This window comes from Lemur catta, chromosome 2 (genome assembly GCF_020740605.2).
Source record: "Lemur catta isolate mLemCat1 chromosome 2, mLemCat1.pri, whole genome shotgun sequence".
Taxonomy (NCBI): domain Eukaryota; kingdom Metazoa; phylum Chordata; class Mammalia; order Primates; family Lemuridae; genus Lemur; species Lemur catta.
Window position 1 is genome coordinate 118,281,760 of NC_059129.1, and position 20,264 is coordinate 118,302,023.

Genomic DNA, 20,264 nt, shown 5'->3' on the forward strand with positions numbered 1-20,264 from the left:
AAGCCTAAAGATGTATTGATTGTATAGGTTATACATATCAATATTTACTCTATTGCAAATAGTTTAAACTATTTATTTACTTAAAAATAATAATAATAAATCCAGTACATTATAGTATATGCAAACATAATTTTTATGAAACATAATCGTAGTTTTCAAAATTAAAAAAAATGAGAAATAGCATTGTTTTACATATTTGCAAATCTCTTTAATGTCTGATTTAATAGCAAATACCTGTATTCTTATATTTGCTTCTACATTCTGTTGCATTAGGTTGTTTTCATAGAATTATATGAGGTAAATCTGGCTTCATGAAGGTATGGCTTAGAAAAGGGAGGAATATTTTAATAGTCTTTTTGTCTAATAGTGGATATTCTTCTTTAATACCACACTAAAACTTGACAGGTGGTAGTTTCTTAAAGGTTAGTTACAATGTGCAATTTGAAATCTTATCAATGAGCTTTTCATACTCTGTTATGTTAAAATCCATTGGTCTGTCTTGCACTTTGAATGGATCCTTTACACATGCATAATTTTGTGCCATCATGCATGGTCATTTGGAAAATATTGCTTCACCAAGTTACGCAGTTCTTCTAAATGTTGACATATTTAATTATGAAATATTTAAAAATCACATTCATTATTATCACCACCCATCCATCTTCTTCGAAAAGTCCTTAGCTGTTGGGAAGCTGTTGAGCCTGTGGTAGTGATTGCAAGTTTTCCAAAATCCTGATTTTTCCTTGAAGGCTTAAATATAATTATTAGCAACAAATACTGTCAGTGTTTTCCTTGATGTGACAAGCTCCTTTAATTTATTTTTGGCAACATATTTGCCAAATATCCAAACCCAAATGAACATAGTCTATTAAGTAAAAATGGTGTTCCCTTTAAAAAGCATCTTGTTTAGCTTGCATATCAAACTATTCAGAAGTGCTTTTCCATGGTACTTTAAAAAGATATATATTCAAATATCAGCACTTAATAAAATTTATTCTTTTTACTTCATCAAGGATGGTCTTTAGTAAAACTGCCATTTGTTTACTATGAGTGCATGGGGGTAACTAAAGAATGCAGTGCCTTTGACACATAAAATTAATCATTGAACACACACAAAAAAAGAATAAATGACTACTACTATGTTGGGTGCTGCTGTACCAGCAGTTTATCCACTTTTGCTTTTGCATCATCAGTGCAAATGTCAGCACAGTGAAGAAAGTAAATCTGTTAGTATTTTATGTAAATAGTTGACTTCGTAGACCTTTTGACAGGGTCTCAGAGGCCCTTGAGAAATGCACACTTGGAGAAATGATGCTAAAGAGTTTCTGACAGTCTGGATTTTGTTCCTTATATTTTTATGGTGTAATTTAACATCCTCCCTTTCTCTGGTATTTCCTATAAATAGACTTGATCCAATTAAGTATGATTTTGTTTTTTCCTGGCAATACTACTTCATAAATGGTGTTGGATTTGCATTCTTAGTAGCCATTGATGGTCATTGCCTAGAGCCATTAATTTATTAAGGATTGTAAATGGTAGTATTCTATCATTCCTTTTTCATTTATTAGCTAAAATTCTTTCTAAAGGGAAACTTCCTCTCACCAATGTTTTGGTTACCCTGAGATACAGTTTGCACAGAAAGGCAACATAAATCTTATTTCTTCTTCCAAATAATGAGTTGGTTCCCTTGTATCCTCAAAAATTATCAATGCAATGTTCTTGGTTTGTTTACTTTGCATATCATTATAAACTTGTGAATTTAACCTATTTGATGTGTTTCAATTTACTGCAGCTAGTGTTGTGGATGCTGCTTTGCCTAACTTTGGCCAGCAGGAACCTCTTCAAGTTGGTTCTTAAGTTCTTTGAATATAACCTTTGTTCTCTTTGATAGCTTCTTTGCTTTCTTGTTTGACAAGTGTTCCAGTCTCATCTTGGACATTTCCTGCCATTGAGCAGAAATCACCTCCTTCTCTGGGGAGACTTGGGCGAAATGGTATTTAGATACCACAGTCTGAGCACCAGGCTGCTCATTACTATTGATGGGTGATTTTTTTCTAGATTTTTTTCCAGTGGACAAAACTAGAATGTATATTTTTAAAGATAAAACACATCATGAATTTATCCTGATGCTTCCATTCAAATTTAGAATCCATTGCTCTTTCATTGGTTGTCTGTGAAACCAACATAATTACTTATTTGTTTTATCTCCTATTACAGACAATAGTCTTAGAACAACAGTATCAATACTGCCACCAACAATGTGATTATGGAAAATAGTTTTGTTTTGAAATTAAAAAAAAGGAAAATTAAAAGCATTATCAGTGTTTTGCTAGATAAATTGATTATCTTAGCAGAGCTTTATTATTAGTGTTTACTGTACATTTTGAGATTGTTTTCCTGTTTGCCAGAGTGACAAATTGCTAAATGTTTTAATTGATGGATAAACCAATTTACTGAAACAATCAATCACATTGTACGTTTGTTGTATTTATAGAATAAACACTTAATTAATAAATTTAGTGTAGGTGACAGTCAATAATGGACTGAATTTTTTTCTTTTTTAATATCAAAAAGGCCTCTTTTTAAATCACTATTTTAGATTACTTCTATCCTTTATCCATACTTACTTTCTTCTCAGTGTCTTAAAACAGAAAAAAAAAAACTACTTAGAGGGTAAAGAATTCTATCTGTACAGTATCATGATTTTTTGTTTTAAGTAAATAATGTAAAAATCAATGAATTCCTTTTTTTAATGAACAGCAAAAGTTTATCATGACACTTTTTAACTTAGAAATTTTTATTAACATTTTTTCTACTATAATTTATCAGGGATTATACTGAGAAAAAAATGTTAATGATAGCAGTTGTTTTTAAATGTAGGGATATGGGATATTGTGATCAAAAAAAGTACATAATTAAGAGAAATTGAAGTAATGAACACTAAATTAAAAACAGATTTCTCCGTGGAATATCTAGTGATATGGCTTCTTTTTTCCTTCCAGGTTAAAAAATAAATCATGACTGAATCTGCCTCTAGCACAAGTGGTCAAGAGTTTGATGTATTCAGTGTTATGGACTGGAAAGATGGAGTAGGTACATTACCAGGAAGTGACTTAAAGGTGAGCTATCTTTGTTACATACAATTATATGTGTGTGCTTCTGTGTGTGTGCTTATTTTAAAATTGAATACATATGTGAAATAATAATTAAAAGCATTAATCATAATGCTGTAGGTTTTTAGCACTAGACCTTTACAATGCTTAGACCTGTACAATAAACTTGTTAGACAATTTGAAATGCTGATGGATTGGCAAAAGCGTTTGTCACTTCAGTTAGAGGAGTAAGGAATATTTCTGCAGTATGTGTTTATTTTGCAGAAATTGATTCATAGCTTCAAGATGGATCCTCTCTGTTTTGACTCTATCTTAATGGCAATGAATGTGAAAATGGCAGACTTAGAAGACCTAGCATCTTAGATTTTGTAGTAAATGGGTTTTGTAACTTTGAATAGTCACAATCCCTGTATCCTAATGTTCTCTTTTAAAAACTGGATAATGTTAACATAGTAAATAAACAAGACTGTTCACCTCCTTTAAATTATTTATACTGTAAATGTGGGTTTTTATGTAATCTCTTTTTCAAAAGAAGACCCTTTCTGTAAACCAGCCTGCTTTAGTCTAGGTGAGAACCCTTCAGAGAGCAATGCTTCAGTCTCCTGCTTTGTATGTGCTCACTGTGCCCTGTTTCCAGTTCTCCTAAACCTCTTCCAGGACCACCTCTGCTGCCCCATGAAACATGGTTGTACAAGCACCCACCTGGGAAGCAAACCTCCCCCTACCCCACCCCCATTGCCATTTCTAATTTGCTTTTACTCTGATCCTGTCTTTGGAACCTTGAACCTGTCTGTGGCCCTTTAGACTTTGTGTTTGCACTTGGTCATTCAGATATTTGAACTTCCTATCTCCTGAACAGGCTGTCACTTGGTTTGCCTCTCTAATGCTTGGTATTCTGGGCTGTCTTAAATGGAAATTCCTGCCCCTTCATATAGGCTTTTTGGAATCTAATCCCTTTTAATGGCTTGACAAGTATCCTTAGCTTGTCCTCAGTGGTTATTTGAACAATCTGCCTGTCATTGGAAAAAATACTTAGATTTTAGTTGGGTTAGCTTTAATTAAGTACAATATGCCAACGTCTCTGAGTTTAATGTAACACAGATATTGCAGTGGGGTTTACTGTAGTGGAATCTGGAGAGGAGATTGGGTTTTCAGTTTTAGTTCTGTATTACCGTGAACAAGTCAGTTAAGCTCTGTTGGTCAGGTTTCCTCTGTTGTCAGTTAGGAATTAAATGAATGTCAGGGATTCTACCTACTCTAGCATTTTCCACATGTTCATCTGAATAAGTAAGATATGATGGAGATAGGGTGCTGAAAATTTTTGAGAAAGAAAAATTGTTTCTCAAACTCTGATACTGTCAACGACATAATAGCTACTTGAGCTTTGTCAAATTGTTTAAATTCCCTAAGTTTGAGAATCCTTATCTATAAAATGGGATATTAGAATCTATGTCATAAGGTTGTTATGAGGATGAAAAAATGTATATAAAGCATTTAACATACTATATCTTTTCTGGTTTGCAATATATTATCTAAACTGCCTTTTTTATTGCTTTCCTCCCTTATTTTTCTAGTGCATTTTTATCCTTTTTCTTCTCAATAGCTTTTTTTTTTTAATGTCCAATGGATGATGAAATTTCTAACTCTTGTTCAGTTAGCTTTTGACAATAGAGTGAAGTTTCCATCCCTAAGAAATCTGGATTGCTTTAGGTTTTCTAAACTGTGAATTTTAGAAATTAACCTTTTACTTTTATTGGTAATCAGATACTTAGGCCATTTAGTGGGTAGTATAATCTGGGTTATTTGATATGACTTTTAGACTCATCTAGTTACCTGGGTAATTGCCATGTATTCAATTCACTTCATGTACTATGGACAGTTTGATACCTCACTTTTTTTTTTTTTTTTTTTTGAAACAAGGTCTTGCTCTGTCACCCAGGCCGAAGGGCAATGGTGTGATCATAGCTCACTGTGATACCTCACTGAAAAAAAAATTAAAAATTATTTTCTACTTTATAACTCATTTCATCTGAGGAAATTCAGAGACTAGCCAGTTGATTATATTACTAGGGATTTCTGATTCACTTGTTCTTTATTTAAAATCTGAGTTGCTAAGTTGATTGTGAAATTGATTTTTTATAAAATTAGGATATTAGAAAAAACTTAGACTAAATCATGAAGTTTATGCTTGCACTTCATGCTTTGCCTATTTTCCCTACCAGCGTTCTGGTTTTTAATGGGCATAGGCATGTGGATTTATTTCCTGACAGTGTGGTAGCCTAAGACAACCAGCTGAAGTTGAATCCAGCTAATACAGTCCACTAATCTGTAGAATTCAAGGTTTTTATATGCTTCAAGTTTTGCTGTTTTGAAAGAACTTTTCTCTATACACGCCTCGTGATTGCTGTCCAATCAAGTTACGTCACTCTTAAAATTTTTTAGCGGTTGCCCAAATCTTTCATGGCAAAGTTCAAGCCCCCTACGTTACCACAAGAGTTTCTGTGGTGGTCTGGCCCCTACTTTTCTCTCTGACCATATCTCATTTTGCTCCTCAGTGCTGCCCTCGTTTTCTACCCAGGCCACCCTGGGCCCCTTTCACTTTTCCCCGCTACTAGAATCCCCTTTCCCTTTTCCACACTGGGCCAACTAAAGCTTGTATAAAACAGAGCACTGACATCTTCTTTGGGTAAGAATAGAGGACTTACTCTCTGATGAGCATTCTACCTGCATCCTTTTATTTAATCCTTCTATCTCTCTTGTCAGTTTACAGATGGGAAAGGTGGAAGACCCAGAGTGGTTAATTCATTTGCTTAAGTCAGTTACTGGCAGAACTGGGTCTTAAAACCAGACTTTCCTGATACTGAAATTGATTGTCTTACTGCTGCTATCCTAAGGAGAGAAGAAAGCATTTTCATATCGAAAGAGACACAAGGAAAATATAGGAATTTAGAGGAGGTAAAAATTTATTTCAGCTGGCGGGACCAGAATATTTTGAAAAATAGATGTCATTTGAGCTTCAGATGCCACCATTCGGGTAGAAGTCTCCAGAATACTTTTGAGGAGCAGAGACTGGAGAACGCAAGGGAAGGGCTTCCGGAAGAGGGAATAGCTGAAGAAGGTGCACAGTATTAAGGGAGGACAGCAAGCGTCCACTGACATTCTTGAAAATATTGTAGTCATTAGCAGGACTTCTTTGTCTAAGCAAGCTTTGGAAATTTTACCGTTACCTAATTTGTTCTTTTTTTTTTTTTTTTGAGACAAAGTCTCACTCTGTTGCCCGGGCTAGAGTGAGTGCCGTGGCATCAGCCTAATTCACAGCAACCTCAAACTCCTGGGCTTAAGTGATCCTACTGCCTCAGCCTCCCAAGTAGCTGGGACTACAGGCATGCGCCACCATGCCCGGCTAATTTTTTCTATATATATACTTTAGTTGACCAGATAATTTCTTTCTATTTTTTTAGTAGAGACGGGGTCTCGCTCTTGCTCAGGCTGGTCTCGAACTCCTGACCTCGAGCGATCCACCCACCTCGGCCTCCCAGAGGGCTAGGATTATAGGCGTGAGCCACTGCGCCCGGCCCAACCTAATTTGTTCTTTTAAAACACAAATTAGTATTTGTAGATTAATGTCTCCTGGCCATCTGTAAGAATAGGCAGGGGACCAAGTGGCAGTGGAAAGCTGCCTGGTAGGAGTGGCCTGTACCTGAGCAGTTTCTCCACCTGCACTTCAAATGATGTCTGAAATTTATCCGCAGAGAATCATTCCTCTGGGTCATAATGTCTTTCAGAGTCCCTCAGTAAAATGCAGATACACCCCTGAGAGGATAGCATCTTACCTAGTAAGAAAAATTGCTGCTTAGCCACGAGCAAGACCCTGCAGCACAGGCAGAAACCCAGCTGTAAAATTCACTGCACTCTTAACATGTGGTTTTGCCTTGCCTTGATTAATGTTCAAAATAGTTCAGTTACCAAATATCCTTGCCCTTAAAACGCACTGGTAAGTAGAATTCGAGCCTTAGCATTGAAAGTAATAAAACGAAAATAATAACCTCAGCAGCGTCTTTTGATGATCTATTATTAAAGACAGGCAAAAATAGGCAAAAGATCCTTTGCCTTTACAAGCAAAAATAAAGAGGAGAATTGAATCAATTAAAGATAGTTCGAGCCAAGCAAACAAAACATTCGCAACCCCTTAAACACTTCAGGCACGATTCTTGCCTGACTGACCTGGATATATCCACATGCAGAAACAGTTTTGTGTCAGCTGATGTGTTTGGTTTCCTTAATATTAATAAATCCCTTTTGCAAAGTTTATAATTTTGATATTCTTGGTTGTAGAGTAGAGCCACTTGACAAATTTTTATACTATTCTTAGCCCTCTAGGTTAAGGGAATTAATAATCTAAAAAATAAAGGTGAAGTTTTTAGCATTCCATGCATAAAAGCTTTGCCAATTTCAGAACCTGGGTGTTTTCATTGAAAAAAAAATGCCAGGAAATGTATCGGTCTTTCTGGAATTTCTGTCTGTGGGACATCGGTAATGTTAGCAGCACCTAACAACCTATGTTGTCTGACATTTTTATAATAGTAATATCGTGGAAGACACAGTAAATCCAAGTTGAGAAGCCAGAGAAATATTTGATCCCTATATCTTTTTGCATATGATAAGATACTTTGAAAATGCTTTGAGGTTTTTAATTTTTGGGATAAGCAACTTTGGTTAGAGCAGATGTTCTTTACTTTTTCAAGGTTGTTTTCTTTTGAGGATATGATAAAAGCTATGAATTCTGTCCCCAGAAAACTATGTATGTGCATATACCATAATTTCACATATATTTTATGAGATTCATAAATGCTTGAAGTCCATCCATGGATCTCTGGTTTAGAAGAGTTAACTGTGCCCCTAAGTGACATTGCAGCTTTACTTTGTGCTTAGACTATAGGTCAGTTACTGACAGTTAATTTTAGGTGAAGGAAAAGCTGACCGAGATTAAGTGTTGTATTGTTGAAAGATACCTTTTAACTTTGATGATATCTGAGCGTAAAGCTTCCTGGGTATCATAGATCTGAATTTTTACTTGGAGATTCAACTCAATGGTGGTCTCTTTCTCAGTGTTTAAAATGCAGGGTGGTTTCACAGCAATTTGGAACCTTAAGCCACAGGAGACTTCATGTTTAATGTAAATGTTTGATACTATTTCTCACATTTCACATTTGTCAAAAAGCATAAATTAACATCAATGACATGTAATGAAAGTAAAATTACTTACCTGAAGTAAATTGTCAGGCTTGTGCCTATTTTTTAATTTTAATTCAGAATTGATTTTCTATCATATTCTTTAATATCCTTAATTAATAATTATCATGATAGCTTGTTTTTTTTACTATTGCCCAGTAGATGGTACTGTCAGCCTTAGTTTGAAATATTCTGTTTTCAGAGTGGTCATTAAAAAAAAGTTTAAGATTTTTTTTTCCAAAAAAGTAAGTTATTTTTAGCTCTTTTTCTTCCAGTTAACTTTTTACCACTTCCTACACTGACATATTAGGTGTACACACTTGGAATAGTACTTACATATTACCCTGGGAACTTGTATCTGGAATATGTAGTAGGGAGAAAACATTCTTACATTCCTTGACCATTTTACCTCATTCAGTCTAGAAAGCATTTAATAATTGTGGACTATGTGTAGAAATTTGTTTAAGGTGCTATTTTAACCTGGTGGAAAGAATAATTATTGGTACTTTTTGCTTAAGATTTTTCTGACTTGCAGTCTGATATAGTTTGGTGAAATAAATAATTCTATTGGCATGCTGACCAAATACGTTTTTCAGATTGGCAAATGGAGAGCCTTGCTTAAATACTACATATTTGCATGCTCATAATTTCCGTGAAAGATCTAAAAAGTTTTCTTATCCTTTTGAATTTTGAGCTTTCTAGCTGTTCATCATCTGTTAAAATTAGTGGATCCATAATGTCTCTCTGTTTTAAGGAAAAACAGAAGGACTATGGAAAACCTTTTGAAATTCGTGAATATGAGAGTAAACCTAGCTTCTTCAGAGAGAACAGGGCCCCGCACATGGGTAATGGTTAAGCCTTCAACACACACTCAGTACAACCAGGTTGTTGTAGAGACATACTTTGAAGCTTGCCACGAGGTGAGAGGAAATTTTCAATATTTGGAATGGGAATGTCCATGAAATCAAAAGGCCCTTACTTTTTAGGGATAATATTTTTTGGCCTATAGCTAATAGACTTGTTTAGCTCTCACAGAAATTTCCACTGGGTTCAGAGGACTAGAGATGAAGATAATGGAGAATTCTAAAGAGCAGCAGGAGAAAGAGGAAGTGTAACATTGGGGTTACAAGGCTCACGCTGCAGCCTTCTGTGCTCACATCTTGCAACTTATTAAGGAGAAGGATGTGCAGGTCATTATTTCTGGGATAGGGATGTCCCTTCTCTGTGAAGTAGGTGAGCATGGGTGACACAAGTAGATTCCTGGGAAAGAGTAACGCTCCTTTTACTTCCTGTGATTAAAGCAAAAATATGAAATAAAAAACACATTTTAGTTAAAAAAACGAAGTGTGTTTGAAATGACAGGACATCCAAGCAAGATGGCAATTCTGGAGGACAGGGCAGGGCTGTTATATCCTGATGCTTTGTTCTGTTCCTCTTCCCTGAGTCTCCAAATTAGTAAAATACAAAGGTCTTAATGTTGGTAGAAGGCTTATCGAGGTATAATTGTTTAAATTGACTTTTAACACATAATTAATTTGCTTAAAGACAGTACGTGTCAGTCATTAAATAATTACTATCCTGAGCACTTTTGTGAATTTTGCCTCTTTTTGCCATGTTGTTGCTAGTTTCGGGTAAATGAGTTTGGAGCCCTGGAAGTTATTACAGATGAGAGCGAGATGGAAAATGTGAAGAAAGCAACTGCTACCACCACTTGGATGGTACCAACCGCTCAAGAAGGTAAGAAAGGGTCGTCTACATTTTCTTTCTTTCTTTTTTTTTTTTGGATGATTCGAAATAAGAATATCTAAGGTTTTATAATAGGCTGGAACTTTGAAAGTCCCAGATGATTTTTGTGTCTTATGTTCTAGGTAAATTTCTGTAATGAAACTGATAGGGGCCAACTTTTATATTTTAAAATAGCTATTAACTGTCTTCTTTCCTAATGCCAGATCTGTAATAGCACAAGGTTAGTTGGAAATTTATCAAGTAAATCCACGTTGTAGCCTACACAGGTGATTAGCCAGCAGCCTGCCACTTTTTTTCTCATCTACTCCGGTGGTTGTAACTAACACCTATATGCTGATGACTCCTAAATCTGTATCTCCAGCCCCGACCTCTCCCCCGAGCTCCAGGCCCGTATTTCCACCTGCCTACTGGACATCTCCACCTGGATGTCCCACAGGTACCTCAAACTCCACATGTCTGAAATGCAATTCATTTTCTATTTCTTTTTCCCCTCCCCCCAAACCTGCTCTTTCTTCCCTAACCCATATTTCAGTTGATGGTAGCACCATCTACCCAGTGGACAAGCAAGAAATATAGGAGTCATCCTGAATTTGTTCTTCCCATCCCCACATCCTTTTTACTTAATCCTCTTGGTTTTGATTTCCTAGATATGGCTCAGATCTGGCCTTTTCCGCCTGTCATCACTGCCACTGCTTTAATTGAGGCCCTTATCAAATTCTTACCTGAACTATTGCAGAAGTCACTCTGCTTCTAATTTCACCCCCTTCCAACTTACCCTGTACCCTAAAGTCAGAGGCCCTTATGTAGATTGCTTACCTGACACTTCACTGACTTCTCATTGCCTCTTTAGCAGAACATACAAAGATCTGGGTGACCTGCCCCCACCTGCTTGCTTTGTCTCCTCTGTCTCTGTTCCCTTCTTTGTATGTTGTGTTCTGGCGGTGCCAGCAGCACAGAATTACGTGTAATTTTCCCAACACACCATGTGGTTTCATGCTTTCTTACCTTTGCTCATGCTGTTTTTTCTGGCTCCAATGCCATTTCTCTTTTTGTCCAGTTGGTAAATTCCTCCTTGGCCTTCAAAACCCTGTTGAGGCTTTATATCAGAAAATCCTTCCCTGACCTCACCCCAGGCTGAATGAATCACTACTTCTTCTGTACTACTTCTGGAACTTGTTCATGCTTCTATTATTGCATGTATCACATTTTATTATAAATACTGGTTTTCTTGCCTGTCTTCTCTTCTAGACTGTGAGCTCTCTTGGGCAAGGTCTATACTGTCATTATCAGTGTCTAGCATAAATTGGTACCTAAAAAATGTTTGCTGAATGAATGATTAGTCTAATGATTCAGGCAAAAGGAAATGTAAGTTCCTATACTACTTGGATAATTATGATTCAGGAGATCTACATTAAAAGTAAAATAGATGTTGATTTAGCTAATCAATTAAAACAAAATCACTCATCAAAAGGTTATAAATGTGAAATAACATAGATAACTCTTTTTAAATTTTCTCAAAGATACAAATGTAGAATAAGATTCTATAGGTTGATAGTTACATCTTCTGAATTTAGTGACTTCATTTTACTCTGAACTCTGTAGAAAAAGCCTTGGACAAGCTTTTGTTTATCCTTTCTGAAGAATATTTTTTCATTATGTAAATGATTTGAGTGATTTCCTGCAAGCCCATCCCCCTCTCCCTCCTAAACAACATAATTTGATCATTCATTCATTCAACAAACACCATTCTTTTATTGTGTTGCTAACAAAATTATTAGAAGAAAAAATTTAATTGTATTCTGGGCTGTCTGCTGTCAAGGTTCAATTTTTTTTTCTTTTTTTTTTTCATATTCTAGTCTTTTCAGAGAAGACTGGGATGCCTTTCAGGTTGAAGGATCCAATGAAAGTAGAAGGGCTTCAATTCTGTGAGAACTGTTGTCAGTATGGCAATGTAGATGAGTGTCTTTCTGGAGGAAACTATTGCAGCCAGAACTGTGCTCGCCATGTCAAAGACAAGTAGGTTTTTGCCCCATTCCATCTATAAAATGGGTTTTAGAGTCCAAGGTCATGGTGCCTGAGAATACAGAGGTCTTGTGTTCTCTGATAGCTGACACCTATTTATACTTTTTTCCCAGAGACTTTTCCTTTAGAGACACATGGACCCTGACCCCTTTATTGGACCTGGTGACTTCTGTCATGCCTTGTCTGGGTTGTACTGCAAATGTTCTGCCTGCAATACAACCTCTGGCTCTGTCATCAGTCCTGTGTTTACGTTAATCTGATTGCTCCCCAGCTAAAAATATTTTTATTTTTCGAGGGCTACATATACATTTTGATGATGCTAAGATTTATGGAAATACCATTTTATTTATATTTTGGAAATTCTTAGGTGACTTATTTAAAACTCCATGTGTGGAATAATGCTCCCACTGATTGACTGGTAATCAACTGAGTGAAAGTGGCCTTAGTGGGTAGTGTAGTGAGTTGTGTTGATGGTCTCAGGGTCCAGACTGAGGGTTGTGAGACAGGGACATCAGCTGTGACTGGCAGTGGTATGTGACCTTCCCATTTGGGGACTGTCTGAAAAAGTTCAGCTTACCACCAAGAAGGTGTTTTTCTTGCATATAATTGTATACTATCATACAAAGAAATGACTTGACATTTATATTTAAGTGGAGTTTCCCGTGTATTTTAATCAGCACAGGTTTGGGAATTATCTGTTTTTCTTGGCCAACTGATGTTTTACAAAGGCACACTAATCCTTTTTGGTAAATTTGTCATTCTTAATAATTGTTAGATACTTGCTTTGAATGGCCCTGAAAACAAATTTCTCTAAATAATTGATTCTTTTAGTAGCATGGATGGCAGATGTGGCAAACCAATAATTATAAACTTGTTAGAACCTATTTCACATGGATTGCTGGTCCCCTTTTGAAATTAATATATAAGATAATTTCCATTTTCTACCCTGACAGATGTCATCCATAATAGTGGTTTTTAAGTGTTCCTTATATATGATATTCTAACGCCTATGAATTTCTCCTGGTGGTTATGTATTTTTTTCCTTTGGAGGGCGATTGTTTAAAAACAATTTTTGCATTGATAATCAACATGTAGATGTTTGATAGGTATTGTCTCCTGTCACTATTTTGGGTTTGTAAACACAGCAGAGATCAGAAGGAAGAAAGGGACATAGGAGAAGACAACGAGGAAGAAGATCCGAAGTGTAGTCGGAAGAAAAAACCAAAATTATCTGTGAAAGCTGACCCCAAGGAGGATGGAGAAGAGAGAGATGATGAAATGGTTAGTATCTCGTATCCGCCCACTGGGAGCACAGGGATGCTGCTTAAGTGGGTGGCGTCGTGGGTCACAAGTACTGCTCTGGAGCCAGTTATTTGAGTTCAAATGCTAGTTCCAGGACTGAGTTACCATCAGCAAGTTACCTACCTTCCCTGTGCCTTGCTGTCCTCATCTCAAAGCAGGAATCATAAATAATGGTATCCTTCCCTCAGGGCGGAGAAATGGGATGTCCCAAAATGTAGCAAAACCTGAAGTTTTGTAGATGAATCTTAAATTCCTCTTGACAGCAAAATGCCATTCCCATTTTGGTAAATTGCAGACAGATCCCATAGAACTATGTGAGTGGGTAGAAAATGGCACATAAATATCAGGTATATTTGGGGAAAAGTCATTCAAAATGTGCTAATTAAAACATAAACGTGGCCGGGCGTGGTGGCTCACGCCTGTAATCCCAGCACTCTGGGAGGCCGAGGCGGGCGGATCGTTTGAGCTCAGGAGTTCGAGACCAGCCTGAGCAAGAGCGAGACCCCGTCTCTACTAAATATAGAAAGAAATTATATGGACAGCTAAAAATATATACAGAAAAAAATTAGCTGGGCATGGTGGTGCATGCCTGTAGTCCCAGCTACTTGGGAGGCTGAGGCAGGAGGATTGCCTGAGCCCAGGAGTCTGAGGTTGCTGTGAGCTAGGCTGACACCATGGCACTCACTCTAGCCCGGGCAACAGAGTAAGACTCTGTCTCAAAAAAAAAAAACCAAAAACAAAACATAAACGTATTATCCTTACATTGTATATTAATGGCTCTATATGAGGAGAGAGCTTTGAGGTCCGGAAGCATTTCCCTTAAGATCAATATTGAGGAACCATTACTTGCTAGTCACTATTCTAGAAGCTGGGGTTATGGGAATGAATAAGACAGAGAGGACAGGATCTCTCCTCTCAGACACATTGCATTCTTATTAAGGGGACATATAATAAACAAACACAATGCATAGGGGAAGTGTCAGCTAGTGATAAGTGCTATGTTGAGAATTAAGATAGGGCTTTCGGATTGGCTGACTGCTTTAAGTGTGGTTGTCAGGGAGCCCTCCCCAAGAAGGTGACATGACCAATGTGATCTGAATATTGAGGAGCCAGCTAAGTAGAAGGTTAAAAGTGAGGAGTCCTCTGGGCAGCAGGACTTCTAGGGGAGAGTCCCCAAGGTAAAAACTTATGTAGCATTTTCTGTCCAAAGAAATTTAAAAAGGCAATATGGTTGAGCATTGTGGTTTTTGGGAGAGTGAAGTAGATGAAGCTGAAGAGGTATGTGTGGTCCAGGGCATGGAGGGCTTTATGGTAGAGCAGAGTAATGGGTTTTTATTGTATTCTGAGTATAGTGGGAGCCATTGTAAAGTTGAAGGGAAGGGAATGCTTTGAACAGTGATGTATGTTTTAAAGTGACCACTGCAGCTTTGATGGATGAGAGCAAGAGTGGAATGAAGGAAACCAGGTAAGAGTTGATGGCAGTAGACTAGGTAAGAGGGCTATAGAAGACAGCAGTCAGTAGATTTGCGATCCATGTTAGAGGTAGGGTTGTCAGAGTATATGGAGGGAAGAAAAGAATCAGGGATAACTCTTTGATTTTTGGCTTCCACAATTAAGTGGATAATTATGTCACTTACTGAGAATGGGAGGGCAGGGGTAAAGTAGATGATCAAGAGTCCTTTGGCCATCCTGAGTTTGAGATGCTTATTAGCCATCCAGGGGAAGATTCCAAGTAGGCAGTTGAATGAGGACACATGGAGTCAGGGAGAAGGGGCTGGAGATAGGGATTGGGAGTATTTGGCATATAAGATGACCTTTAAAACCAGGGGAAATGATTAGGAAAAGAAGAGAAGGGGACTGAGAAGGAGGGCCAGGGGAGGTGTGAGGAAAACCAGGACAGAGTGGCCGTGGAGCTAGGGACGGTGCCTCAAGGAGCAGCAGAGGAGGGAGCAGTGTCCGTGCTCTTACAGCGGGTAGTTCTTGGAAACGGCCTTATTTTATAAGGACCTCGGGCCAAAAACAACACAGTTCTCAAATGAACTATATTCTTTCTTTCCTTAAAAGTTACAAAGTGAAATTGAAGAAAAGAGCAACAACAAAAAAATGCTTTCTGACAGCTCTCTAACTTTTTGTTGGTGCCAATTTTATGAACTTTTAAAGTCATAATTTTCCTTTCTTGTTGCAGGAGAATAAACAAGATGGAAGGATCCTGAGAGGTTCACAGAGAGCCCGAAGGAAAAGACGAGGAGATTCGGCTGTGTTAAAACAGGGTGAGCTGATGAAAAAAAGTTTTACGTGTAGCCTTCTGAAATTGGAAATATTTTACACAGGTAGAAATTTTAGTCTTCATTGTAATGCACACTGTGACAGTTAAAGTATTGCTTTGGGATTTTCTTTGGCTCAGTTTAATCAATAAAAATTAAGGATTTAAGGAAGTAGATAAGGAGAAAAATGGAAATTTGTAACCATCAGGTGGTTTCAGGGTAAGCATGAGAACATCTTTATTTTTCCATCAGGTAGGTGGTTCCTGCTTCTGCCCCTTTACTAAAACATTTGTTCTTATTCATTCCCCAGGGTTTTAGGTTTTTAATGTTTCCTTTCAAAGCACAAGCTCCTGACACGGTAACTTTTTTTTTTCCCTTTTATTTTTCCTCAAGCAGCATTTTATTTCCATGAGGAATCCCACCCCTAGACCCTTCCTTCAGTATTTGTCTGGATGAACTTGGGGAACTTGGTTCATTCCCACAGAGGCCCCAGAGTGCTCCCCTGGGCTTTAGCCCCTCGGCCTGCAGAAGCCACTGGCCAGTCTTTGGTTTTAGGTCCCTCCGCCCTGCACAGCCCATGTGACCCGCACAGTGACATTGCCCCTACAGATCAGTGTCTTGAAACCAGTGCTGCTCCTCAGTGCCTGGATGCATTCCTCGCTTGTTCTTCTGTTAATTCCTCAAAAAGAGTTAGAAATATCCCCGCCTGCCCCAAGCATATAGCCTAACTTTTGTGTCTTTTCAGAAATGACCTTCCATTTGACTGAGATAAGAGGGAGTAAACTCCTCAGTTACTCTGCACTCTGCCTCAGAATGTCTGTTTCTTCCGCCTCTCTTTCCCGTCCCCTTTCTTTGTACTCTGGATGAAATTCCAGGCCTCTGTGTCCTATGGGACCTCTTTCCTTCAGTCGTTTTTTTTTTTCCTTTAAGTTTTCCGTTTTTTTCTTTTTGTGGACTCTCCCTTTGCCTGTTCCCATCTCATCCCCAAAATACCTTTCCCCCAACTTTGCTGCCCATCAGGCCCTCTTCCCTTCATTTTCAGTATTTGTCAAATCCAAAATAAAATTGATATTAACTACCTCCATATTTTTATCACTTATGTATTCTTTTTGCACCTAAAAATTCTGACTCTTGCTACACTGATTTTTTTTTCCTTCCTCTCCAAGATTCACACCCAATCCTCATCCACTCAGTGCACTGGCCTTTCCTCAGTTGTTCACTTCTTGATCTCTTAGGAGAAATGTTTTGAGCATCCTGCTTCTAGAAGCTTTCACTTCCTGTAGCTTCTGTGGTATTGTTGTATCTTGGCTTCCTGCCTTGTCTTCTTCATTTACTTGAAGTTCTTCCACTTCTTTCTTCTACCCTCACGATGGTGGCTGTATACCACAGCTCACTACTTAATTCTCGTTTCTTGGGAAGAGGAGCCAGGGATTGCGACAGAGATACCAGCCGTGGAAGTAAGAGGAGAGCCAGGCAGAGCAGTAGTCAGGGGAGTGAGGGTTCACAGAGTGCATCACTGATTGCTTAGGTTTGGAAATTCTGTCATTTTAGTCTCACTTGACTTTCAGGTTTGCCTCCTAAAGGAAAGAAAACGTGGTGCTGGGCTTCCTACCTGGAGGAGGAGAAAGCTGTGGCGGTGCCGGCGAAGCTGTTCAAGGAGGTACAGGCCCTCTAGAAACAGGGTCTGGGAGGGCAGAGGGGCTGGGATACTCATCCACATTGGGATTGTCATTCCCACTGTCCGTTTAGGAAATGTGACTGGGGATCATTTCTTGGACACATAATTTTTCATGTGTGTTTGTGTGGAAGACAGTTAGCAGTGCTGTGTGCACACCTCCCCAGTGCCACACGCGTGGGTGCTCACCTGCACACGCGTGCTCTTTTCTCTCAGCATTTACTGAGTTTGCACTGAGGAATTGTAGCAGGGATACTGATACGGCGACTGAAAAACTAGCAGATAAAATACTGGCAGGAAATTTCTCGTCAGCATTATGGCTTTGGGAGGATTAAAATGATTTACATACTATTACAACAAAACATTTAAAAATGGGTCACTATGTTATATTAACTGTAATAAAAATATTTTATCATAAATGATTTAAAATCGGTTAAAAATACAGACAACAGGTATAGTTCTGAGTAGGAGCTGCTGTCACTGGACTAAAACAGCAGTCAGTAAACTTTTTCTGTCTAGACAGTAAATATTTTAGGTGTTTCAGGGTGTCTGGTCTCTGTTGCAACTACTTAGTGTGGTGGTTGTAGCACGAAAGCAGCCGTAGACAATCTGTAAACGAAGGAGCGTGGCTGTGCTCCGGTAAAACTTCATTTATTAATGCAAAAACCAGTGGTGGGCTGGATTTGACCTACAGACTGTAGTTTACAGACCCTTGGTTTAAGTTATTTAGTTATTTTTAATCATGGTATGTAATAAATCTGCTATAGGTATCTTTTTATACATGTGTGAGCATTAGGGAGTTTTTAAAAAGTGATGAATAGTAAATGTTAGGATGATTACATGTACATTAAGAATGTTTAATTTAAACATAGTAATTACATATTAACTTGTTTTGTGTAATTATATTCTATAACTTGAGTCCTTTACAGAATAGACTTTTTCACATTTTTTAAAAAAGTATAGATACAGCTAATGACTTGAATCACCAATATATTCATGTGATTCAAAATGTAGAAGTACTAAAAGAATATAAAGTATATCCATCGTAGCGTTGTCCCCCTAAGCACCAGGTTTGCCTGGCCTATGTGATTGCTGTTACCATTTCGTGTATTCCCTTCCTGGAAAATTCTATGTACATGTAAGCCATTTACACAAACCCTCCCTTCTTTGTCTTAAACCAAATGGTAACATGTGTCACATACGATTTGGACTTTGCTTTTGTTGTTTAACTTGACAGTTTGGAGATGATTTCATCTCAGCTCATGAATCCCTTCATCATTCTTTTATACTAACACATAGTATTCCATCTCAGGTATATTCCATAATAATTTAAGTTGCTCTCTATTGATTGACACACGCCAGTAAATATTATGAAATTGCTAGAGATAGTACCAAGTTTCATTCGTCCTAACAGTGTACGTGTGCATCTTACCAATATGATGTTATCAAACTTTCTGATCTTTACCAACTTGATAGGTGAAATATACCTTGGTGTAATTTTACTTTGTATGACTCTCATGGGTGAGGTTGAGCCTCTTTTCAAATATGTAAAAGACAAAGGCTGTAAAACATTAAGTTTACTTTCCTCTGACCTGTTTATAGCTTTTGTCCATTTTTCCATTGAATCATTTATCAATTGTTTTCTTTTGGATTTTTAGGATTTATTAATATATTTGGTTAAGTAGTCTTTTAAGAATGGTAATTACTCACATTTTTAACTAGGCCTTCAGGATAAGATACTGAAGCTGCTGTCCTCTTGCATTTTAGTATCAGTCCTTTCCATATAACAAAAATGGATTCAAAGTTGGCATGAAATTAGAAGGCGTGGACCCAGAGCATCAGTCCGTGTACTGTGTCCTCACTGTGGCTGAGGTAAGTTTTGCCTCATCTTTATTTTCAAAAATAACATGGTGATTATTTTAATAATGAGGGAAAACTGCCATTGGTTGAGGGCTTACTTCATACCAGGTTCAAAGCTTGGTGTTTTGTGTACATTATCTCATTTAATCTTTACAAGAATCCTATGCGAGGTCATGTTTTTTTCATCCTTGTTCTATAGGTTAGGGAACTAAGGCTCAGAGAAGTGAAGTGATACGGAAAAGGCCACACAGCTTCAAAGTGGTAGAACCAGGATTTGAACCCAGGTCTGCCTGACTTCATAGCTTTGGCCATACTGTGTTTAGGAACAGACCAACAGACACTTATATTTTTTTAGTATTTCCCAGTGTCTCTCTGAAATTTTTTCAGGAAAAAGTGACCTAGTCAATTACATATATCTCAGTCCAAAATATTGCTGAGAATACTTCCTTTAAAAATTTTTTCCCCTTCTTTGCTAGCTTCCTCCTTGCTTCCTCCCTTGAGCCAAGGGTATGTATATTTTAAAAATTCCCACCAAAAGAATAAGATGGTCTTGTGCTCTCGTTTTCGATATTACAGTATTCTTTCCTTAACTTAGTGAATTTGTAAGAAGCTTGGCTCCTGCAGAACACAGTAACACGTGATAGCTGGATGATGACAATCACAGGAAATGACAACACACAGTTACAGAGAGCATGCCAGGTGCTAATTGAAGTGCTTTCCATCTGTTGGCTCATATTAGTTCTCAAAACAACTTTTGAGATGAAGCCTATTCCTCCCATTTTTCAGATGAGAAAACTGAGGCAGACAGAGCTAAAGTAACCTGCAGCTTGTAATAAATGTAATATGTAGTGAAAGGAAATGGCTTCAACTCATATCAGAAAATTGGTGTGCAACATTTTTGCAGAGTTTATATAGCGTGTGAGAATCCTGTCACTCTCATACCAGATCAGACATTGTATGTGTTCTCCCTCCTGGACTCTGTTTGGCCCTTTTAAGTTGACAGGGGAGAGTCAGAATTTCTTGGTGAATAATTGGATTAATCCTTTGAAG

General features: G+C 37.7%; 1 protein-coding gene across 8 annotated transcripts in view; it reads left to right on the forward strand.

The window, feature by feature from the left end:
- The window catches only part of L3MBTL3 (L3MBTL histone methyl-lysine binding protein 3), a 105,423-nt gene that overhangs the window by 20,939 nt on the left and 64,220 nt on the right, over positions 1-20,264 (forward strand). For 3 of the 8 annotated variants that reach the window (XM_045544341.1, XM_045544342.1, XM_045544340.1), the window contains 8 exons: positions 3,003-3,119; positions 9,971-10,082; positions 10,453-10,527; positions 11,948-12,107; positions 13,259-13,394; positions 15,601-15,685; positions 17,248-17,339; positions 19,122-19,226. In XM_045544341.1, coding sequence (XP_045400297.1) covers positions 3,018-3,119; positions 9,971-10,082; positions 10,453-10,527; positions 11,948-12,107; positions 13,259-13,394; positions 15,601-15,685; positions 17,248-17,339; positions 19,122-19,226 — 867 coding nt within the window. In that variant the 5' untranslated portion in view covers positions 3,003-3,017. The remainder of the gene's footprint in view (positions 1-3,002; positions 3,120-9,970; positions 10,083-10,452; positions 10,528-11,947; positions 12,108-13,258; positions 13,395-15,600; positions 15,686-17,247; positions 17,340-19,121; positions 19,227-20,264) is intronic. The other 5 variants (XM_045544345.1, XM_045544343.1, XM_045544346.1 and 2 more) reach the window with 4 other exon arrangements.